The sequence below is a fragment of the Cyprinodon tularosa genome, unplaced genomic scaffold (genome assembly GCF_016077235.1).
Source record: "Cyprinodon tularosa strain WSP-4 unplaced genomic scaffold, ASM1607723v1 ctg273, whole genome shotgun sequence".
NCBI classification, from domain to species: domain Eukaryota; kingdom Metazoa; phylum Chordata; class Actinopteri; order Cyprinodontiformes; family Cyprinodontidae; genus Cyprinodon; species Cyprinodon tularosa.
Window position 1 is genome coordinate 663,463 of NW_024038978.1, and position 25,066 is coordinate 688,528.

The 25,066-nt window shown below is 38.9% G+C and overlaps 1 protein-coding gene across 2 annotated transcripts in view; it reads right to left on the minus strand.

Annotated features, from left to right (window-relative positions):
* Window positions 1–3,938: 3,938 nt before the first annotated feature.
* ptpn11b (protein tyrosine phosphatase non-receptor type 11b) overlaps window positions 3,939–25,066 on the minus strand; it is a 91,163-nt gene continuing 70,035 nt past the window's right edge. For both annotated transcript variants that reach the window (XM_038289916.1, XM_038289917.1), the window contains exons 4-16: window positions 23,983–24,175; window positions 23,728–23,844; window positions 23,523–23,636; window positions 21,074–21,170; window positions 20,789–20,868; window positions 20,496–20,651; window positions 18,181–18,312; window positions 12,582–12,736; window positions 8,006–8,073; window positions 7,783–7,934; window positions 7,577–7,677; window positions 7,349–7,480; window positions 3,939–5,379 (exon numbers count right to left, since the gene is read on the minus strand). In XM_038289916.1, the coding sequence (XP_038145844.1) occupies window positions 7,393–7,480; window positions 7,577–7,677; window positions 7,783–7,934; window positions 8,006–8,073; window positions 12,582–12,736; window positions 18,181–18,312; window positions 20,496–20,651; window positions 20,789–20,868; window positions 21,074–21,170; window positions 23,523–23,636; window positions 23,728–23,844; window positions 23,983–24,175 (1,453 nt within the window). In that variant the 3' untranslated portion in view covers window positions 3,939–5,379; window positions 7,349–7,392. The remainder of the gene's footprint in view (window positions 5,380–7,348; window positions 7,481–7,576; window positions 7,678–7,782; window positions 7,935–8,005; window positions 8,074–12,581; window positions 12,737–18,180; window positions 18,313–20,495; window positions 20,652–20,788; window positions 20,869–21,073; window positions 21,171–23,522; window positions 23,637–23,727; window positions 23,845–23,982; window positions 24,176–25,066) is intronic.

The following is a 25,066-nucleotide window of genomic DNA, read 5'->3' on the forward strand; positions in this document are numbered from 1 at the left end:
TCACTCTACCCAAGCTGTTCCGCTACGTTATGATCAGAATGTTTTCTTTTTGCTCCTCTGGTTCTCACCTTCACCTTGCTATGTCCCGCTGTGTTCCCTTTACTTTTACACAGCAATGGCAGCAGCTCACTGTTTTTACTCCTATAATTCCAGAGGTGTCTAAAGTATTTGTTTTTTACTCAAGTACAAGTATAAATACTACTGTATAAAAAACACTTTTGTAGAAGCATCAGTTTAAGCTTTCTACTTAAGTTAAAGTGTAAAAGTACCCTTTTTAAAACTACCTAAATCAGGGGTAACCGTTAAAAAATAAGTAGGGTCCGAATGAAGAAAATCCTCAACCAGTAAAGGTCCAGAGACATTTTTAATTATAAACTGTTACTTTTAAAATAATTTAACACTGAAATAAAATGAGGTGTTTATAAATTCATATTATACACTGACTTTTTAAAGAAAAAAAAATAAAGAAAAAAAAAAATAGAGCATTTTTTTATTTTAAAATCTAAAGTGTTTTTTTGTAGCAGAGAACAACAATCGTTCATTTGGGTATATAGATAATTTCCTGATTCACATATTTTATAATTTTATAAAACACCTGAACTGACCGTTTTTTGTTTTTTTTTCTGTCTTAATAAGAGCAGTGGGCTTTATGCTGCCCTGCAAGGCTTTAAACCTGGGTTTGAATGGAGACAAAGCCATTCTTAAGCACATATCAAGGTGCTCATTTTGAGCCTGGATCCATATTTATTTTTGATCCTGTTCATGGTGGAGAATCCTGCTTCACAGCAGCAGGTTGAGCCAAACATACTCTAAATGTGCAGGGCCATCTTTGAGCACCATTTCACTTTTCTGTCACCAGTTCACCACAGTTCTTCCAGCAGTCCACACTTTCTCTGCTCTTTTTCTCATCTTCTCCTTCTTTCCCATTGCCCGGCTTGCCACAGGTTTGCCTGCTGTGTCTAAAAGTAGCAGCAGCAGCAACCCAGACTGACAGCAGCTCATTGGATCATTTGTATCACATGTTGCATGCTCCCAGACGCTCCGGAGGGCTTTACCATATTAACAGGAGAAGCTGCGCAAGTGAAATTAGACACAGTCGTCAGACAACATGCAGTAATTTATAAATGTTTTAAATCAGGTTGGGTCCGCTAATCAATGACCTGTGATCTATACCTTTACCTAGGGTGCTCGAGTATATACTAATGACTTTAGACCTGGATTTGTCCAAGCTGGGAAATATACAGCTGGCATAAAAGATTCCTGATTAAAACAAAAATAAATAAAAACACACGTGACTGTTCCATCTTAAAGTCTTTTATTTTATGCGATATTAATCTATTGAGAGGCTTTTTCCGGCAGCTTGTTGTGTCAGCAGTTGTAGCCAAAGCTTCTCAAAACCCCCCCAGAGAAAGACAGAAAGAAAGGCGTCTGGGTGGAACCAGTGCAAGATCAACAGGAAACTGGACAACAACATCAGGCATAGTGCAGCCAGTGAGGGGAAGGAATCAAATCTAAATCACATAAACATGTTCAAGTAAAATGTCAGAGGACCAGCAGACATGAAAAACATCACGACTGTATCCCTCCGAGGATTCAGACTTTATCGACCAGATCAATACAAAACAGAACTTCAAGGATGAAGAAAAACACATGAAGAGAAACAGTCTAGTGCACAAACAAAAACACTCCCACGGCCTGAGAAGTTTCACACTTTCAAGTACTACAGTTTCACCAATCTGACCCCCCCCCCCCCCCAGACAGGCGAAGTGACAAGACGATCAAAATTACACACACAGCAAATGACCACAGAGCGGGGAAACAATCCACTAATGACTTTCCTTCATCTGACCACAAAATACTTCAAAGTGAAAACACAGAGTAGTGCAGTATTTCAAATACAGGCAGGGCGGGCCTTCCCTGAAGCAAAGCAGAGACGGCGTCCAATCAATGAACGTCAGCTATTGTTCACAAAACATTTCAATAGTTAAGAACTGGAAAAGCCTTCAAAATTTAAAAACAAAGGAAATGGGCGGCAATAGTTTCCAAAAATGGCTGCTTCAGATTACATTCAACAGGATCAAACCAAAGTTTGAAAAGAATTACAAACATTTCAGTGTAGTGACAGAGTGCTGCGATTTCTACACCATCTTCCACACGGTCTCAGTGGTAGAGGACTCTTTGTCAAAGCTTGGAAAAGGAAAACAAATGTTTAAAAATACTGGATATTTCCAGGTTTATAAGGAAGCAAACATGTCACATTATAGATGTATGATCATCTTTTGTCAAACTTTAAAGAAAGTGGGATATAAAAGACAAGTTGGGACCTCAGAGGTGGACTTATGATGCTCCTGGATCCCTTTGGCGGGTTTCTGCGTTGGGTTTCCCTTTATGCACGATGTGGACGACACTGTTAAGGATATCCCAATAAATGTTGGAAACTTATTTCCCAATCCTTCCTACTTTGTAGACAGAGTTAATACATTTTATAAATGCATCGTTTTTATCCCAAGTGAAACTGGATAAAAAACAGTTGGCAAAAATTTATTTCAACTCGGCCAGATTGTTGAGGGGATTTCTGTCAGGACGAGGACCTGCCTGCTCGACATGTCCAGGGTGTTTGGACCTCAGTCTAAAGTCTTTAGTTTTTCCTCCTATGTTTTTAAAGTCGTAGGGAAGCGGCTGTTCCAACAGTTGCATTTCCGAATTCTCCAGTGAATAAAGTGAATATTATTGGTCATTTATCAAGGGGGCGGGGTTGTTGTGGCGGAAGATTGGCAAGCAAGTTTGAATGTGCTAACCAGTTAGCAACTTAGTGCTAGCAGGTTCCCAATGGGAAATTCAATTAGGACCAAGTAGCTCTAAATTGGTGACTCAGAAACGACACTGTCAAGGAATGCTATGGACAGCGGAAACATGCAAGAGGAGGAGAGTTTTGTGTCGGAGGTCGTGGATGAGTCTCGTCCATCATACATTTTAGAGGAGGAAAGCGGGATGAAGATGTTGTGGAAGAGGATGCCAGGGCGGCAGAAGCTTGGTTTGGTGTAGAAGGCTTACAGCCGTACATGTTTGAGCCCTTGCCTCGCAACGCTGCCAGTTCTGTTAGCTCTACGCCTGCTGAAGACACAGACGTCCATCCCTGTGAACACTGGGACGGAACTCAACAGTAAAGTAAATGATTCTGATTTTTAACCTTTTCGTTTTTTAGCTGCGACATATGATTCAAGATGCTATGACTGAAAAAATATGATTGACAGATGAGCGTTGATATATGATTGGATGAATTTAGGTGTACAAGCTGACGTATAACTAACTGGCCTGCATAAAAAAAAAAAAAAAACCCACAGATTTTAAGACATCGCCCTGTCTGACTTTTAAACAGGTTCCCTGACCTGAGCTGTGGTTCCTTTCACCTCTCTTGGCTGTGTCTCTGATGAACACCTGTTTATCTCCCTGCTTATTGAGGGAGGCAGCCATGTTATGGAGGGATTGGTTGTGATGGATTTCATTTATTGGGATCATGTGCACTACTACTGTAGCTTTTACGTTTTTTTTACTTTTTTTCCTTCCATTCAACACCTACAGTAGCAGCCATTCAAAATGGCCCTTCCCAGTTAAACGCCAGCCTAATCGCAGCCCACCTCCGTGCAACTCCCAGCCAAATCCCCTCCAGCCACTGGAGTGACCCCCCTCTTGCATATTTTTTTACTCTGACTCCACAATTTCTCTTAATTACAGGGCCTGACAAGGAGATGCCGCTACTCTAGATCTTAATGTCCACAAATCATGACAGAAAGAATATTTTAGCAAATAAATTGAGGTTTAAAAAAGGAACTGTAGGGGACCAGCCAAGGGTCCATCAAAGAAAGTAAGGAAATTTTGAATGACTACTACTGTAAGCACCACTTTTTTTATCCGTCATATAACCTCCTTTTAACATTTTAGCTTTTAACAGGAAAGATAAAGATGTGTAAGTAGTGGAACGTCATAACAACGGTTTTAAAAATGTGGCTAAAGAAGGAGTTCACTCTTATATCAGATCAAGTTAATTTAGATTGTTGTTGATAAAAATAGCCAATAATCTGCCAGGAACGTACACAGTCGTCCCACTACGCCTCCAGTCTACTTATCCCACAAATGACGTCGGTTTACACGCCCGGCTGTCGGCAAACCTGGATTACGGCCGTCTTCTAAATTACTTTTTGGAGACAAATCTATTCTTTAATCTCAGGCAGATGGCCATCTGGCCCACTGCAATCAGCCCCTTTTCCTCGTCTCCTTGTGACAATCCCGTCTGACAGATGTTGAACTGCTGCAGACGTGCAGCTCACTGAGGACACAGTTCAATCACCATGTCCATTCAGAATTTCCTCTCTCTGTGATTTTATAGTGAAATAAGGACTCCAGGAAACATCAGTACTGAGGTCAGTGCTCGTCTTAGAAATCTTCTTATCCCAGATATATTAAAATAAAAACCCGTTAAACCAAAATCGTGCACAATGACATCTTAAAGTACTTGAAGAAGGAATAAAATAAACATCTAATTGAATAATTTGTTTTTTAAAGGGAGCCTAGCTTAATAATCACGGACAGAGAAAGGTGCTCCTAAGAGTCACCGGTTCTTAGTGGAAAACCATCCCAGGATGCCCGGGAACAGGAACATTTACAACAACAGGGATTAAAAACAACATCTTCAGTCACTTTAGACCTAAAATCATTTTCACATCCAGAATTTAATCAGTACTTTTATAAGAATAAGAAGGGTGGGCTTGTGTGCCCTTCCTGAGCCTCAGGACCCTGTAGCAGGTTACGTAACCGCCCCTTTTCATCACTCAGCGTCGGCTTTAATAAACTCCCACAGCGGGAGAGACGGAGCGAAAACAGAGCAAGGTTCAAGTTCGAACGGCAGCAAAGAAAGACTGAGGAGGAAGGATTTTTTAGGACACTCAGCCCTGACCTCCACAACGGTCCTGTGGAGCTTTGTCAGCAGAACCGGCGCCTAATTTCCGTCGCACCAAACAAGCGCCTGTTTAGCAGGTTAGCATTAGCTTCCTGGATCTGAAAACAACAAGATAGGAGATGAAACATCTGGCTGTGGATTACAGACACATCCTGTCACAAGGCACTTGAGTAGTTTGAGTCAGGGTGTGTTTGAAGGGTCAAAGAGAGGTGTGAGGGTGAAGGGACCCCGGGACGGGGGCATCATTCTGTCTGTTGCATAGGATGGGGTCAGAGTGCAGCCTGGGGGGTCCAGCAGCAGCACGGCAGCAGGAGAGGAGTCAGCTCCCCACCTTCAGGCCAGGCCAGGGTCCATCAATGCAACCTTCCTTTACTCCAAGAGGGGTTTCTACAGACTCTGGCCAAGCAACACCTCTGCTGAAGCTGCACACAAAGAGACGACAGAAACAAAAACCTGATTTAACAAAGACCCTTTATAAAAAAAAACACTAAGAAAGTTTTATCCGACATCAGCATTTAGATTTGTATAAACCGCGATGCTGACTGATTGATAATAACATTCAAATATTGTTTAGGCTCCTTTACATTTTGTGCAAAGGTATCATTTAGGAGAATGTTACTAAAGCATCATACAGCCTAATCTGTAATACGTCTTTATTAATTGGAGAAATGTGGGAAAAGTGGGGAGAAAAACTGCACGTTTCTACAAAATATATGATGACATCACCAGACAGAGCGAGGTAAAATGGCTGAGAGGTGTCTCAGGTTTGGCGACACTGATGCTTTCTTCAACATTCCAGATCAGGGGATCCCAAACATTTCACACAAAACCACAAACTGGATAACCCACTAAAACTACTTACAATTACTTTACTCTTTATTTATTTATACATATACAATGATGTAATTATGACTAATTTTTTAATTAACTGAATGACATTTTTAATTAAATTCAATTTATAATTTCATATGGCTTTACATATAATTTATTAGGAGATTTAATAACTTAAATTACAATAAAATATATTTTAACTAATTAAATGGACAATTAATTATTTATTTCATAATTTATATATATTTATAAATATCTTATGGCAATATCCATTGTCTAACAGCAATAGATATTTTGAACTAATTAAATGGACAATTAATAATTTATTTCAAAATTTAAATATATTTATAAATATCTAATGGGAATATCTAATGACACAATAAATAAATGTCAATGACATTTAGTTATCAACATAAATAATTTTAAATATATTTGTAATAATTTAAAAGGGCATGTAATTAATAAATACTTCATCTTAAATTGATTTCCAGATAATTAATTTGAGATTTCATAAATTTTGGATTTTGCAAGTTAATTGTACATTTCTGATGTTTGTAATAATGTATTTGATCAAAAAATTAAAGTTACATCTTCCTTTTTCATGCTACATTTATGTATTTCATGCTACACTTCAGGAATCCCATGAGGAGGATTGTGAAACCATCTGGTGACCCTCGAGGGGCCCCGACCCTCACTTTGGGAACCCAGGACTGCACTTGGGAGGCATTTTAGAGAAACAAAAAAAGAAAAAGAAATATCAAGCTTTAAATAATCCAAAGCTTTAGCTTTTATTTTATTTTCACCCATAAGCTCTATCTTTGTGTCTATAAAAACGTATTTCTTTTTCAAGTATCACGCAATTGCAGCTGTTTTACACAGAACCGGACTGAAACCTGGAGCTTGTTTCATAAGTGGGCTGCAGGTAAACGTATATATGCTGGTGAAGGTTCTCAGTCATCCATAGTCATTCCAAAAAAAGAATCCACTGGACTTTGTTTCCAAGTTTGAAGATGTTTCTCTTCCCATCCAGGCAGTTTTTTCAATTCAAAATGTCAGAAATAACATTGAGTTTGAGGATTTATAGAGTAGCCCAACAAAGCCTTGTTTTTGTTTTGAAAACATGCAAATTGGAACTGATGAAGAGCTCCACCCCTTTGGAATGGCCGTCGTTTGGCGTCTTTTGTTAGACTGTAATACCCCATACCCATCTAAGTGTCTGAAAGGTTGGTCGTCAAAGGGAATTATTGGTTGGGGTGAACAGACGAGGTCCTCCGCTCTCCTGTGCAGGGGCTGGGGCTGCGATGATAACAGCAATGGCTGCATTTTAGGTTTTTGAAAGCTGGAACTGTTTGCATGTTTTCCAAACAAAAACAAGGCTTTGTGGAGTTTCTTTATAAAACCTCAAACTCAACTCTATTCCTGACATTTTGAGTTGAAAAAGCTTCCTGGATGGGAAGCGAAACGTCTTCAAACTCGGAAACAAACGCCAGTGGATTATTTTTAACTTTCTTTTTTTTTTTGGTGTAAAGGTATACAAAAACCAGTTGCAGCTTTTCTTACCAGGAGGCAGATAAGAGAGAAAAGCAAAGCCCACAGCAGCAATCTTATCTCCTGGTGTTACTGCTGACAGACGTCTGAGGGGTTCGGAAGTTTATATTCTCGTACACGCTGGAAGAATCATCATTAGTCATTCTAAGAAGGAGGAAAAAAACACACGTTAAGATATCTACTGCTCACACATTTATTACTCTGGCTCTATGATCCATTGGCGTTGATGTTAATACGCACACTGAAGAGGAGCGGGATGATGTCATGTTGTGCTTAGACCTCGAGTTGGTTATCTGAGGATACTTGATATTTGAATATTCTCTCTCCTTCATTTTATTTCTCTGGAAAAAACAGGTAGAAAAAAGGAAAACAAATTCACACTAAAAGCCAACATACTCTGGATGCTAATGTTTTAGTGTCCATAAGCCAAGATGTCTCAGCAGTACCTGCTCCTCCTCTAGTCTCTTCTGAGCGGTGTCTATATACTGCTGCACGGCCATGTAGATGAACTTATACTGGGCCTCTGTTTGCACCATGCCGGATCTCTGCTGCCGTACCATCTGGATGGTCTTAGGGATGTCGATGTCGCAGTCCAGACCTGATAACAGAGATCTAGAGATAAACAGACACCCAAGAGAAAGAGGAGGATCTTATCTGATTCCCGCCTACCTTGGCGGTTAATAATGTCAATGAGGATGTCGATGACGATGATGGTGCCGGTTCTGCCGATGCCCGCGCTGCAGAGATGGAGAAGATGTTCAAAATGATTTTAAAGCTGAAGAAATGAAGCATCTGTGTCACCCTGAGAAGATGAGAAAACGTCAGGTTTCATTTTGGCACAATAATTCATCTACATTGTTGAATGTAAACATTTATTTCACAGCCATCCTGTCATGAGAGGGAAGGGATTGAATCGGATCTGTTGAGTCAGAGTCACAAAACAGAATCTGTTAGTGAATGAATCAAAGGTCCAACTGTGCTACAGCTTTGATTTTTAATTATATTTGTAAACTGATATAATAAGTATAGAATCAGGTATGTGAACAACACAAATGTGAATATTAGGAAGGCTACAGGGGATCATGTGGAGAGCCAAAGTGGATGGGGATCAACTGCAGCCTTTAAGCCAAACGTTAAAGTGAGACAGAACAGAACCGGGTCAGACAGAATCTCTGGCTGCATCTCGGCACGTTCGCCATCCAACACAGGCTATTTTGGACTTTGGTCGTACGCCATCGAGGCTGTGCTCTAGGTCTATGAACGTCAGCCAATCACATTCAAGGACTCTTGGACTCTTTTCTACACACTGACAGATGGCAGGAGAAAAAAAAATACAATATAAGAAAGCATTTAAGATCATAATTATTTATCATATTTTCAATTGTGTCACAGTTGTATTTAAACAAAATAAATAATTAATTATCTGATGTTTATTTTTTGTTGCCTTAGGTCTGTTTTATCAATCACCCATGCAAACATTAGAGCAAGATAAAGAACAAGTTATAAAGTAATAAAAAATAATTTTAGAAATGAAGCCAGAGGTGCAATTAAATCTAATATTCTTAATGCCAATTTTTTTTTTGCACTCAATCTGAACAAACAAACATTTTCATATCAGTTCAACAGACTTATTTCTCTGAACCCATTTTTGGTTGATGAAAACCAGAAGGCGTTAGCTAAAAGTGAACCTTTCCATCTGTTATGACCAACAGTCAGAGGAGATGGAAATGCAGACGAGTCACGCAGAAAAGGAGGAAATCTAAAAATAACCCAGTATCTATTTAAAAAGCTGATGATGTTTGATTCAATTATAAATGAAAGAGTCTAAGTCTGATCTAAATCATGGATGGATGGATGGATGGATGGATGGATGGATGGATGGATGGATGGATGGATGGATGGATGGATGGATGGATGGATGGATGGATGGATGGATGGATGGATGGATGGATGGATGGATGGATGGATGGATGGATAGATAGATAGATAGATAGATAGATAGATAGATAGATAGATAGATAGATAGATAGATAGATAGATAGATAGATAGATAGATAGATAGATAGATAGATAGATAGATAGATAGATCGATAGCGTACTAAGTAGGTAGTTCAGTCATTGGATTCAGGTGCTTTGAACTAATGGTTAATCTAAAATGGCAGGATACCGGCCCTCAGGAACTGGAATTGCCCACCCCAGATCTAAATGTTGAGCACACCCCGGTGGTTACTTTGATTTTTTTAATATAATTCTAAGAATTTCTAGTAATATGAGGTTAAATGCTTTGCAAAAGAAAGAGAGAAAGAGAGACCACCGCTGAAAGTCACATTTAAACATAATGATAGAAAGAAAAAAAAAAATAAGCTGAGGGTTTTCATCAAGCCAATACTGTGTAAAAAAAAAATTACAATAAGTCAAACCATCTGGGTTTATTCACTGTAAACACGGATAAAATCATCTTTATGTTTTAACATCTGTGTAAAAAATTATTAACATCCTTTTTATGATTTGTTATGACTGCAAACGTAATTTTATCAGGATTTGGATATGACTAATCAGGGATATGCAAAGCAAAGATATGACAGATGGCTTTTAATTTGTTTACCAAAAGAACCTGTAAACTTCTGGTTTTTTTGCATTTAGTCCCTCTGAAGAAAACTTTGCCGACTTACAGCTTTTTCTACGATTTAAGCTGCTCTATAATAGATTAGAAAACAAAATAAAACCAAGCTGAAGCTTCTTTTCTGCAAAAAACTAAAACAGCTGAAGCTCAAAGAGATCAACAAAAGGTGTTTGTGAGGATGAAATTGGTTGCCAAGTCCTCCTAAAGTTTCTTAATTGCATGATTATGCTTTTAAATATCAGCCAGTTGGATCAGCTGTAACTGTTGCTGGATGATCGGGAGCTTCCGTCTTTTACATCCTCTCACATAAGGCCTGCAAACATTTCGGCTTTAACCCCCAAAACAACAACATAACAGACCGGTGATCCTCTAAAAGGACACATTCACTTAGTACTTCACTCTAGATTACATGTTAAATGCATAAAGCTAAGTAATTAGAATCATTTTTTAATACATTTATTTTTTGAAAATCACAATTTATCATTTGAAATGTTTTTTATTTATTTTATCAGACATTTAATTATCTAATTGTACATTTTTAAATTCAAAGAAGCACTTGGTATTTGAATCATATTTTGAATACATGAAATCTATTTAGTATTTTTCATTACATTTATATATTTCATGATATATTTTTGGAAAGATCTTCAATAACAAATTTTTCTGTATTTATCTCCACCGCATCAACTGTGACCTGCTTCCCACTTTTGGAATAAGAAAATTCCTGCAGCACTATGATAAATGGCGCAAATTTCCACATGTGGGTAAATTCGTTAAATTAGTTGATAAATAATTCTACCATTTTCCTGTGTTTTGCTGGTGGCTGGTATTTCCTTCCCCTTTAAAACACTACAGCATGTGGTTAAGGATAGAAATTGAACCTTATTGATCCCACAATGGAGAAATTAACTCTCTCCATTTAACCCATCCACTTGGGGAGCAGTGGATTGCCACTGTGCAGCGCCCGGGGAGCAGTGTAGGGGTTAAGGGTCTTTCTCAGAGAACAACAGTGCAGGCTGTGGGGATCAAACCTGGTACTTGCAACCTTCTCAGAGCACAAGCGCACTGCTCTAACACACTAGACCAACAGTGTAAACACAGAGAATGGCGGATGAGTCCAGTGAAGAAGCGTCTAACACAGCTGTAAACAAATTTACAAGAACTGTGAGGTAACACATCCAACCTCCACCACCTGCAGCACAGCTACGCTGTTGAGTACCAAGATGTGCAAAAGGCTCCATCACCTTCGCACAAAAATGTTTGCCAAAAAGGAAACATTTTACTCCTGTTCAATGAGACATTTTTTTTATGTTCAAGCCTGAATGGATACAAGACTTTAATATTTAATTGAAAGTTATATGTAATTTGATTTATTGAATAAGTAAATTATAAATAGATAAGTTACATTTCCTGCTCATGACTTTATTTCTGATAGAGGAGCATTTATCCTACATTTTTCATTATTGAGGTAAAACTTCCCAATTTATCTTGATAATAATTTGAGGTCATACCCTACACAGCACTATGCTACCTCCACCGTGTTTAACCATGGGTTCAGGGTGCAGCGTTAATATTCTGTGCATGTAGGTCAAAAGCTTTGGCTGCTGTTTGATCTGATCAGATCCGCTTCCTCCTAGGAATCTTCCTTCTTGTCACACTTCCGTCAAACAATTAAGGTAAATTATTTCCCTTACATTTAAAATTTGCATTGCTCCATTGCTTAAAATCCCACAAAAGTAGCTTGAATGGTGAATCTATCCTGTCAGAAAAAAAGAGAAAAAAGCTGATGGGTGTTTTTGTTTCTAGAGTTAATAATTTTGAAGAATCATCCCCTGATATTGAAGCACTAGTTGGCTATTTGGACTCTTGGGAATCAAGCTGCACAGTTTGTCCCATTCCCCTCAGTATTAAAGGAAAAGACATGTGCTCACAGCTATCTGCAAAGATGTTGAAGTGCTCGTGAAGTCTGCTTTTTTGGCTGGACATTTTTTGGGGGGGGGAGTGAAACTATGAGCGGAAGCCACTCCGGGGACGTCTTAGCTGTGTGATTTGGCTCAGAGCTGGAAAGCGATTCCACATTTAGCCAGCAAGCCTGTTTGAGTCCCTTCATGGAAACATTTGGCTCCAAAGGTCCCCCTGTACTGGAGGACCGGCTGCAGCACGTGAGGAGCAGCACCAGCTGTCTATCAGACTCGGAACAGGTCGTTCAGCTCTGATTCTCGCCTTCAGTTTCACTGCAGCAAAGGTAATTTACCTTGTATGTTTTGAGTCTTTAAATTCACTTCATGATGAACAGTAAAAAGCAGTCATGTGTGTTTTACGATGCTCCATCTAGATGGTTGTATTGATGCAGCGCTGCAAACGTCTCGCTGGCACAGCCTCACATCTCAGGTGTTTTCTAACCACCTGCTTCTCCAGTTATTTAGAGCAAGAAGTGGCTTCATGCCTGCTTAAACATTTCCTCATGCATCACAACAGTTTCACTTTACACTAAGAAGCAATGACTGCAGATTGGATGAGAAAGCAGTTTAGCTGTTAGCTTCTTTCCTCTTCTGTTCCTCCTGACATCGGTTGATTCCTACTTGACTTTCTAATTGTTGCAATACTTCCTGCTTTCTGTACCTGCAGTGGACAATGATGGGTCCGGCATCTTTCATAGTGCTCTGTGTGCGGTTGACTTCCTCCAGGAACCAGAGGACGCCGCCGGGCTCGTTTGGCACCCCGTGGTCAGGCCAGCTCAGGTACTGAAAGTGCCAGATGAACCTCTGAGGCTCTTTCTGCAGGCAAGAAAGGCATGAAAGAAAATTATCAACTTGTGCTCCATCTCCCCTTCTGTTATGTTTACATCGTTTAGTAGAAAACAAACATTCTTTTTTTTGTCAAAGACATTAATTCTACAGAAAATTGTAGTAATCACACTCTAAATCTGCACAAATTTCTGTCTAGCCTTTGTTTCATTTGTATTTATCATAAATATGTATCTTTCTGTACATATTTAGTCCTGTCAACACAAAAACAGAAAGTAAACCCAAGAATCATTCCTTCTCATCAAACATATTCACAATCAGTTCTTCATGCTCTGAACGAAACAAATACTTTAGGTAAATCTGTTATAAAAAATGAGGTAACCAAATATTAAAAAGGAAACATGGTGATTCCCTAAGTGCAGAAATCACAGCATCCAACCATCATTATCAGAGTTGATGTTTCTCTATGATTCTTTGATCAAGCTGGATTCATATTATGTAAATATTATGTAAATAGAGCAAAAGTTTGGATTGCTTAGAATTTTAAAATCAAATATTATAAAATGTTAGCATCTGATATGTTTGAAACAGCCATAATAATAATCAAATAATGGATTAATGTCTAAATAAAATAAACTGTTTTCATGTAAGGAAATAAAGACAGAATTAGTAAATATTAAAGGGTAAATGTTTAAATCTCATACACATCATGTTTAAAATAGTAAGATTGATTAGTTTAAAATATATCTGTAGAAAAATCTACATAAAGACAAATTGATTTTGCAGTAGAGCTGGTGTTTAATCCAGGACAGTGATTAAAGGTTAAAAGGTAAAACGGGTTCCATATAAAATGCCCTGAAATGTGGCCTGTCATCAGCTGTTCGCCATGTGCATCTATCTAATGTGTCTATCCATTTATTTCAAAATGTAGAGCTGCAGCTATCAATTCTTTTAGTGACTGATTGATTAATCTAACCATTGTTTTTTCGATTAATCCATTAATTCAGGGGTCTTCAATGTTTTCCAGGCCAAGGACCCCCAAACTGATGGCGAGATGGAGCGGGGACCCCCTAATTAGTATATTGTGTGAAATTGTGTTCTATCAAACTGGTCCTATAGTCACTACATTACAGATGGAGTCATGTAATGAAAGTATTTTCTCCCTGGGATTATTAAAGTATTCTTGATTCAGATTCCTGGTTGATGGGACAGGTGTTGTGAATGAAACGGTGCCCAGCTTAAAAGAGCTCCTGTGTGTCTCTGAATGTGTGCATTGATGACTGAAAGACATCTTCTGCCTCCATTTATCTGTTTACTACAGTGTGTAGAATTAATGTTAATGGTTATTTAAAGACATTTAAATTAGTGGAAAAAATTGCAGTAGGAAATATAAAAAGAAATTTTAATCAACCAAAACTTTTGTGACCCCCATGCAGTATCTCTATGAATCCCCTAGGGGTTGAAAACCTCTGCATTGATTAACATCCAAAAAGTTGTACACGTCCCGATACAACTCTTTAACTTTTGATATGATACGATATTGACCCGATACAACATCAGCATAAATAATACATACTTTTATTACTTAGTTTAAGTTGTGGAATGATAGAAAAGGCTTGATTGAGTGATTTTTCTCGAAAAATAATTAAAAGCCTCAGATAAGAGAACATCTGACCCATTTCTAACTGACCAAAACTTTACATGAACTTAAAAAAAATAGTGTATATAGGCGACGTGTGCTTTCTAATACTGGAGATTTTAGAGGCCGGCTGATTTATTCTGATGTTGTACTGATTTCTGATATCAATGTTCGGTCGGGATATCCCTAGTTTCTAAAATAACATGGACTCTCTGGGTCACTGCACAATTTTAATGAATCATCAATGATAAAAAGAGGCAAAAAAATTACAATATATTCACATACACATGTAACAATATAAATAAAATCATTTTTTTTTTAACTTAAATGATTTTTTTTAAATATTTTTTGTCAAGTTACAGTGGTAATTAAAACACAATTTACCACCCCCCATAGAGGTGAATATAACATCTCGCCTGTTCAGCCAGGCCAACGATTCCCTCTAATGACCCCCCTTTCAGAGACACAGACAGTATATCAGGCTAACAAAGAACCCAAACGACTGCCGTTTCCTAAGAGGGGGGCTCATTTATCTGGTTTAATTTTAGTTTTCTAAGCCAAAACAAGGCTTTGCTTTGGTCCACTCTATAAAACCTCGAGCTCAATGCTATTTCTGCAGTTTTGAATTGTAAAAGCTTCCTGGATGGGAAGCGAAACGTCTTCAAACTTGGAAACAAAGTCCAGTAGATTGTTTTTTAAGTTTTTTTGAATGCTGCTGTAAGACTATTTTAAAGTCTGTGTATCAAGGTAACAATTTCATTCAAACCACTAGGTGATTATTTTAATAATTGATTAATCCAGATTAATTTGATCAGTAGTTTCATCCTTAGACACAACCATGCATGCAAACACATATAACTAAGGACCACTTAAAGAGACAACTGAACACAGCGTGTATAATGCTACGTTCACACCGGACGCAGCAAAAGCAGCAAAATCGCGTCTGCTGCTTCCTTTTTGCTGCTTGTACCAGTTAGTTCTGACGCGCGGCTGAAGCAGCTTTGCTGCTCTGGCTGCGCGGTGCAAAAGTGTGTCTGACGCGCATTGGGCGGAGCTACTCTATCCTTTCTCTGCCTTGCAGCTATATTTGCTGTGATCAGTGGGAATAAAGTAGTTTTAATATGTTTTTAAGTGAGAAAATACACCTGAAAACTTCATCAGTGCAGTCAGTTCATCCAGATTACAATCCTGCCTCCCACATACCGGCCGTGCGCCGACAGTAGGAATTCCTTCAACAGCAGCCTCTGGCCGGGGCGCCTCCTCGCGGTTCACAGCGGCAGCTGGTAGGTGTTTTTCATCTAAATAATCCGATCTGCAGGCACCAGAATAATAAAAGCCAACATATTCTGCCGGCAGATGTATGCACTTTAAGTTAATTATGCGTTAATAAACTGTTTAAGAGGAGTGATCAGAGCGGTCTGTGTCATCAGCGCTGTGTCTCTCTCCCTGCCAGCTCCCAGATCAGATTCTCTGATTGGTTGACGCGGCGCGTCGAGCAGCAAAAATTCAATTTTTCCATCTCGAGCAGCAAGGCGTTTTCGGCGCGTCACACGCGTCAGATGCTTAAACGCGCCCGACGCGCTGTTTCAGCTGCTCAGACGTGCTGCGCCTGCTGCTCAAAACGCGCCGCGGGACCTTTTACTGTGCCTTGACGCGCGTCAACCATTGACTTTGCATGTAAACTCGCTGCTTCTGTCGCGCCTGCTGCGTCCGGTGTGAACGCAGCATAAAGATGAGCTGCAGCAGGAAGTCAGAGTACCTGGACTGAACCAACTGATGCAGAGGGAGAACTGGCTGGGATTCAAACAACGACCTTTAAAGCTGTGATGTATTTATATAACAATCGAGCTTCACTTTAGAAAATTCCTACTCAAAATAAATTAACTCTTGATTTACTTTCTGCTTTATTGACTCACATCTGTATAAAAAGTAAAGACTTCTACATAGCTCTGTTCTAGGGCACCCTGTTAATGGTCCTCTCAATCTTCACTGTTTGTTTCTGAATCATCATCTTCTTCTGATCACCATGACAGCAAGCTACAAGCAGAGACACTGTGGTAACTATAGACTACCTGAAAACAAAGAAACGCTTTTATCTTGAACAGGAACTCTAGGAATACATGGCAGCTTTGGTTTTATGGTGTCAGTTCTTTGTTTTGTTAACATGTTCATCCACATGAGGCAGACTGTAGCTCTGATAATCCTGTGGGTTGTTGCTAATTTACCCGTGTGAATTAACTCAAATATATCAAACAATAAAGAAATAATATCATGAAAACATTTTTCCAATTTCCTTTTTTCGTTTGAATTTTAGCATTTAAAATGTCTGTTTTATGAAATGTCAAATCATTCTTGCTTAAACATCTATATAACTGTAATCTTTATCAGACCATATTATCCCAAAATTTAGAAAATGTCTCTATAAAAAAATAAGCAAATCCTGTCTTAAAATCTGTGGGGCTGTTTTCCGTTATCTTAAGCAGGCCAGTTAGTTATACGTCTGCTTGTACACCTAAATTTCGCCAATCATATATCAACGATCATCTGTCAATCCAATTATTTTGGTCATAGCATCTTGATTCTTATGTCGCAGCTAATATACGCAATGGTTAAAATAAGAATCTTCGCAGAGTAGTGGTGACCGTTACAGGTGTATAGTTGGAGAGCGAATTGTTGGCCGTTTCTCAATTCAAAAGAACGGCAGTAAGGACTCGTGTCCTCACCAAGCATGTTCTTGGGAAGAACACAGAATAGTCTGGACTTGATGAGAACGGGAGCATGTAGCATAAATATGGGCTCAATTTAAACAAAACCGTACTGATGACATCACCACACGCAGGGCTAGTGTGGAGCTGCTTTTCTGTTATTAATAGTCTCTAATAATAATAAACTCTGACTTTTTTCATTTAGTGGGGGAATGATAATTAATACAGTCAGATAAAAACAAATCAAATTAACATTTTTCCAAATAAAACAAAAATATCGCAATCATATCCAGCGGTCCTTCACACGTGGCTATACAGAGAGAGGGCTGCTGCAGACGGGCTAGGATCAGACCTGACTGCCATTACCCTCGGAGCTCCGCTAGTTGCCGCGGTCCTCTCAACTTCAGGACATTTTTTAAAAATTATGCTTTTATCAATTAATCGGTAAATTGACCATAAGGTGACGCTTGAAAGTTTAATGCTGTCACCTCAATTGATCTTAAAACATACTTTTATTGAACAATGGCAACAGAAAAGAGAACTTGTAACTTAATACTCTGAGCTCTGTGAGTGCTCCATTGAAAGGACACGGAGGAGACGCACCCACAACCTCAGACACTAAACTCTCCTCCTCTTGCATGTTTCCGCTGTCCATAGCGTTCCTTGACAGTGTCGTTTCTAAGTCACCAATTTAGTGCTACTTGGTCCCAATGGAATTTCCCATTGGGAACCTACTAGCACTAAGTTGCTAACTGGTTAGCAAACGTGTTTGTGAACCTTCTGCCACAAAAATCCCGCACTCTTGCTAAACAACCAATCAAACTCATATTTTCACTAGTGTAAAGTCGTGCACCAGAATTCGGAACTGCAACGGTTGGAACAGCCGCTTCCCTACGACTTTAAAGCTATAAATAAATCAGCCGGTTGTCTAATCCTACAAGCAAAATAAAAAATTTAGATGCAATTTTTCTTTCAAATGACAGGATTTCTACTTTTATTGGCACTTTTGGCTTTATCTCAGCAAACAAGACAAAATGAGGGAACATGTGTTGAAGCTGTTTTGGTTTGATAGTCTGACTAAAGGTCGGTGGGGTCGGCCTTAGACTGAGGGGGGGTCCAACCTTCCCTACCCTGTCCAGGCGCGTCATCTCCAGCTTCCTCAGGATGTAGTCCTGCGCTGGTCGCTCTTCCACATTCCTCAACAGAAGTTTCCCAAACTCTTTGGTGCCATGAAGGTCTGGCCAGTAACGGACACACTTATTCTGAAAGCAGAGAGAGAGAGAGGGAGAGGCTTCTGGGTAAGAGACAATCTGAAGAGACATCTCATCTCAAGCAGATTATCTGTCATGTTATCCCCCCGCTAGTCTTGTTCCTGTCCATCCCCCACCGCCACATCTACATCATCCCTGCAGCTGATACAGAAAAGCTGAAGCACTGAAGGAGTCGAAGCTTTCCAGTAATGACTTCAAAAAGACGGATATAGGATTGTTGTTGAGTAAGAACAATTTGAAAGTATAAAACTGAAATAATTCACAGTGACTGTGTTTTTAACCAGCATTCTAAAGAAGTATTTGGAAACTCGTGTGTCTAAAGCTCAAAGGCTCTGATATATGGCTGAAGACACAATGATCATCTTTTTTAGGGCTGGGTTTGACAACAAAAGGCTTTCTAATCAGAATATTTTGAACAGTTGTGCGTCTGCTTTTTGACAGCACAGAAAATGGATTGGATGAGCTTTCCTACTTTCTCCAAAAACTCTGTGCGAGAAATTGAGGTGAGCTTCACCAAAGTGAAAAGGAGACATTTATTGATTTCTTCTCACCCTTAAAAACAGGCTTTCATTTCAAACCAATTTGTGGCCCCAGATTATTAACAGAACTTTGGCTTAAAGGGAATGAAAACCAGCAAGATATCCTTTAGCATAGTCGACAGCCAGACCACTGAATGAAAATCAAACTCAATGGGAAAAAAAATATTCTTTATAACTTTTTATGTCTTCTCTGTCTGCATAAAGATCTGGTGATGAACACGGATTAAATTATTACATCATTTCCACTGGTGGTAATTACTGTAGCTGAAATAATACTATAATTTTCTGGGATCAACAGGTTGTATTTTGTCATTTACATCCCGTCATTTAGTTCTACATCATTATTTTAAATGTAATTTTCAGGGTTAAGATTTATTGCTATTAAAGGGCTTTAATGTAGGCAGACTCAGGGTGAAACATTCACTGGGAGCATTAAAAAAATACATCCTTATCATTCTTTATTAAAACAGCCCTCAACCATTTCTATTAAGGGTTTTTTCTGAAATGCAGTTGCTTAAAAAGCTTCTTAAACATTTGTTCACCTGCAGATGGTGGTCAGATGGAACCCTGTTAAAACAATTTCATGGATACATGCAAATAAAGCATGAAGCTATTGCAAAACTGGAGAGCTCCTTCAATGACAGACTGCTGCACCCTAAATGCACCAGGGAGATCCTTCACAGATTCTTCCTCCAAGCAGCTGGAAGACTTTATAACCACTGTTTCCAACAACCTCAACAAGTTGTTACATTCATTCTGATTTTGTACAGTTTCTATCTCAGTTAAATAACATGCTGCTGTCATTTTGCACATCTCGGATTTTGCTGCTATTTTCAAATATCCATTACAGTAAAAATATCCATAGCTGTATATTGGTTATTTATTCTCCAGGTGTAAAGTTTTATATCGTTAAAACACTTTACAGTACAGAATTTTATTGTTTATCTTTTAACTCTTCACTATTATGTTATTCTAATAAACTTTTCTAAGCTCCACATTTGTGTGGCAGTTTTTTTCTATAACCTTTTTTCCTGCTGTAAACAGAATTTCCCCCTTGTGGGACAAAATAGGAATTTTCTATTCTATTCTATTCTATTCTAAAACCTCAAACTTCATATTAGCCTGCATAGCTGGCTAATATGAAGTATCCAAGGGTAACAGTAGATGGTAAGTCACTGGAGCACATCCATTCTTTTTTGAGCAGCAAAGCTCATCAGAACCTGACCAGAGATAGAAGTTCTCGTTCAAATAGTATAAAGAATTATTGGAAAAATTAGTAGTATTATTTAATAATAGGCGGACTGGGTGGACCACAGAGTCCATTTAAATCCCAGGGTGGGGTGCTGCTTTGTTACGTCTGCAGGACACTGATCACAGAGCTTCACAAAATTTCCTCATCCTCACTTGAAAAAAATAAAAAATAAAATCATCTTTGTTACCTTAAGAAATCACTGGTTAAAAAAGATTACATGCATGCACTTTAAATAGGAAAACACTAGATGCATCATCATGTTTAAGATTGGGTATTAAAAATGTACAGAAAAAAGAACACAAATAAACCCATCTATTCAAGCCAATATTTCTCTTTTTATGACACGGATTTGAAAAGGCATCTCTGACATGAAGGCGGCTCACCCTTCCCCGCTCCATCTCCTTGGTCGTCATCACAATGACGTGTGCATTCTCCTGATACACCATCTTCCAGAAATCAACCACCGTGTTCTGCAGGCATCCCTGGGTGGCGATGAAGACTTTACTCTCCTCAACATGTCGGCCATCTTCACTCATATTCTGCATGAACAACAAATACAGAGAGGGAGGTTTTATTTCATGCTAAATATCTAGAAGTATTTAACAGTGGAAGGTGCAGGGTTGTGCTTTAAGGCCTTCCTAGCTAGGCCCCTTTGCTGCCATTTAGACAGACTCACTCTGATATAGTTGGCATTGATGTAGTCTGAACCAAGAACGTCTGAGTCCGAGTCTCTGATCACAACTCGTGTCGTGTCAACTGTAAACACATTGTTCAGCAAATGAATACACCAGAAAAAAGCAGACGGTTGTGAGAGCACACAGGCGTAATTGCAGCTGATAGGCTGAAGGCTATTAAAACCCTATCTTTATGCTCTGCCCAGGCTGCTACGCTGTCTGTTTGTGTCATTCTTTCCACAGGAAGTTGGAGAGACAGGAAATGGCAGGTTGCTGCGTTGACTCACAGGGGAGGATATTCTTGTATCTGTTTTTGCTCTTGTTTTCTGGCTTTTGGCCCTCTTTCCGGGGATACAGCAGTTTGCACTCTTGCTGCTGAAGTACCTGTAGAGTGGAAAGAAGAAGAAAAAGGAAATAAATTAGGACTTTCACTACCATGATGGCATATTAAAGAGATCCAGGGAGTCTTGAACATGAAAATGCTCCACTGACATTTCCAAAGACATTTATGTAACTAGAACGCTCTAAATTATGCTTGCTGTAAAATGGTGTAATGGGCTTTTATTACAGCAGAGGTCACCCTGGAGAGACATACGCTGAGCATCTATGAATTCTGCTTGTGTAATCATGAGCTCCTTTATTTACAGTCGGCTCCACAGAAAGCAGAAATAAACCTTTTAGTAACTTTATCAGTATGTGAAAACCCAGAAATAAAGAGTATTTGTTCATCAAAATGAATTCCAGTGACAATTGTTTCAATAGTTACATAAAAAAAGTGTTTTATATATTTGTTAATAACTAAATCTGATGCATTTTAAATGTTTACCTGTTTTCATTTAGTTATTAAGGTTATCAGTCCCAAAGAATGGCTTTAGATTGTACCAGTAGGCTCAGTAGGCTGTTATCACTGAGTGAATCCTAATCCGAAATCTAAAGTCATTCCTGTCCCCGTGCAGAATTAATAAATTTATTTAGGTTTAATCTGAAAATAGTTTTAGTAGTTCTTCATGTGCTGTAAAAATAAATAAATAAAAACAAAATGATCTTCATGTCTATCATATAAAACAAACTAAAAACATAAATCTCATATCCTGTCAACTGGGTTGTAGAGTCCTCTCCCTAAAAATATTTAATTCTCTGTGAAAAAATGCCGTTCTTTAATAAGATCCTCATTTAACGGACATGCAATGTTTGTTTTTAAACCTAATGTGTGTGTAAAGAACCTAGTGAATGATTTTTGTTGTTGTTGTTTTATGCATAAACTACGACAAAAACAACTAAATTGCGAAATAAAACAGTGTGATTGGATGTAAGGAGTGCAGACATAGAGGAAACTCTATGCAATGCGTATTACTAAGGTTATGCTGGCCAGACGCACTATCCTGAGCCGAGAGAATGACAGACTGGAGCGGAGCAAATACAGTAGTCATCCCATGTAGAGTAGTTTCTTGTTATTGACTTATACAAGGGAGCTCTGTGTTTGGTTGCAAACCATCCTTTAAAAAAATGCATTTGTGTATCGAGGCATGTCAGGAGGACCTCAAAAATCCACACACAAATGCAGTGAAGTTTAAAGACCACTGGTACTTTGTAATTAAATTTATAATTGTTTATGGACCTGAAATACTTTGGCGAATCATGTGCTGTGCATGTGTGAATCTTGTATGCTTGTGTGAGTCGTGCTGTATGTGTGTGGAGCTTGTCCTGTGCATGTAGGAAAATTGTGAAAATTGAGACTGATTTAGCTCCTTAGTTTTTTTTCTTATAATAAATAAAAATTGTCTTGTTTTATTGGCAAAGTGTCTCACTTAGCTCCTCAATTCAACAAAATTCAACAAAATTAAGTATAAAATGAGCTATTTAGATTTAAATTTAATGTAATTTAGTGTAATGAGTATAATGCCAGTAGGCACTATAAGCTGAACGTTTTCACCGGAAAAACACAAAATCTTATCAACCATCTAGGGAGATACATTTAAGTGAGATAAACTAACTTGTTTCAAGACAATACAAATTAAAAACCTTGATAAGTAAAATAGTCTTGAAAAAATCTTGTTTAGAGACATGTAATTAAAACAAGCTTTTATGTGTTTCACAAGAAGTTTTTGCAAACGCCCGACCAAAACCTGCATTAAGACACTAGCCCTGACATTTCACCTGAGTCATTTAGCAGGAAGACAACTCAAAGGATGAGAGGCCCTCCTGGAGTCATAGCGTTTGAAGCACAAACTCCAGCTCTTTGCTCTGTGGGTATCTCTGTTGCCTGTGAACCATTTTCTGGCACTTCTCTTCCACTAAACTTTCCATTAAATGGGATTTAGGTCTGTGAAGAGTCACCTTGTCAAGTGTCCAGTCTGCATTCTTTCTTATTGTTTTATAAGCCATAACTAAGGCCATGACAAAACCTTTCTATATCTTTTTAAAATTGTTATTTTGCATTGTCATAGATTTAATTGTATAAATATCTCATATTCTGTATAAAATGTTAAACTTTTTTTTGTTAAACTCAACTAAAAGTTGAGGTGATTTTAACGCGGGTTCCTTTCTGAATCGTTGGACCCGGGTAAACACGCATCAGTGAGCTGTTCCCACTGCCGCTAAAAGCCCATTGTTCAAGGGTTTAAATGGGTTTTTCAGCCAATGGGAAAAGGGGTATTCTTAACACAATGTTGACTGGTGCTTAACTCAGCCATGATACTTAACATAGAATAATGAAAACGACCGTCCTATACTCACCTCAAATTCCTCCCAGAATCCTTGCTTTGGCTTCTCTGAATTGTCTGCCACTTTGTTGAGTTCTCGTACCCGGTTCTCAATGTTAGCCGCGTTTATCCTTGTGGCGTTAAAAGGCTGTCAAAGTCAAAGAGAAGCACAAACGATTGGAAACTGGTCGCTACAGGACACCAGAGAACATGGCTGGGTTTCTAAACCTCTGTGTCACCTGCTTGAGGTGGACGACGATGCCGCTTTTTTCCACCATGGGGTTCTTCTTGTAGTGTTCCACCAGATCGGCCAAAGTGTCGAATCGTTCACCCCCTCCCACGTCATACTTCCCTTCCTGCAGAGAGCAAACATTAATAATTGATTAAATCAAACAATACGACACCAATAATATTAGAAGATATTCTCAGGCATTGTAAAACACATTGTATCAGCAATCCCAATCCCTCTAAATGTCCAAAACAATTGATCTCACCTGGTAGCGAATCATAACGTGGGTGACTTTGGTTTTACGGTCAAGGTTGTCGTGTTTCTCCTCATTGGTGAGAACTGACAGGACAAAGTCTCCGGGTTTACTCTGACTCTCCCGTACCAGAAAGCTGCCAGCTTTGCCTTTTTCTGTGAGGAGTTTTTCTGCATCTCTACCAGAGAGGTGTCCATGGTACCACCTGAAGATGGGTAAGAAAAAATTATTTCTGAACCTTGAACAGAAAAAACAGCATCAAGGATTTCAGAATCTTTTTATGTGGTTCTTATACATTTATTTTGCACGTCCTTGCCTTTTTCTCCCCATTAAACAGACCATTACTCCATCACTGCTACATCTAACCCCTCAATTAAAGTTGGTGTCATGATCCACAAGGTGTTTTACTTTACCTTAGTGCGTCTTTGCAATTATTTCTGGTTTCATTATAACTAAAAAATGGTCTTGCGATATTTAGAGGTTTTTTTTTCCATATCGGTTCATTTCTTTAAAGTCGTAGGTAAACGGCTGTTCCAACCGTTGCAGTTCCGAATTCTCCTGAGTGGTGGCCGACTTTACACGAGTGAATATAGTGAATGTGATTGGTTGTTTATCAACAGGGTGGGATTGTTGCGGTGGAAGGTTCGCAAGCAAGTTTGGTTGTGGCCGATGTCTCGGAAGCATCATTGCTAACCAGTTAGCAACTTAGTGCTAGTAGGTTCCCAATGGGAAATTCCATTGGGAACCTATTAGCACTAAATTGGTGACTTAGAAACAACACTGTCAAGGAACGCTATGGACTGCGGAAACATGCAAGAGGAGGAGAGTTTTGTCTCGGAGGTCGTGGATGAGTCTTCTCCATCATACATTTTTTATGTAGAGGAGGAAAGCGGGGACGAAGATGTTGTGGAAGAGGACGCCAGGGCGGCAGAAGCTTGGTTTGGTGTAGAAGGCTTACAGCCGTACATGTTTGAGCCCTTGCCTCGCAACGCTGCCAGTTCTGTTAGCTCTACGCCTGCCGAAGACACAGACGTCCATCCCTGTGAAAACTGGGACGGAACTCAATGGGAAAGGAAATTATTCTTATTTCTTACTT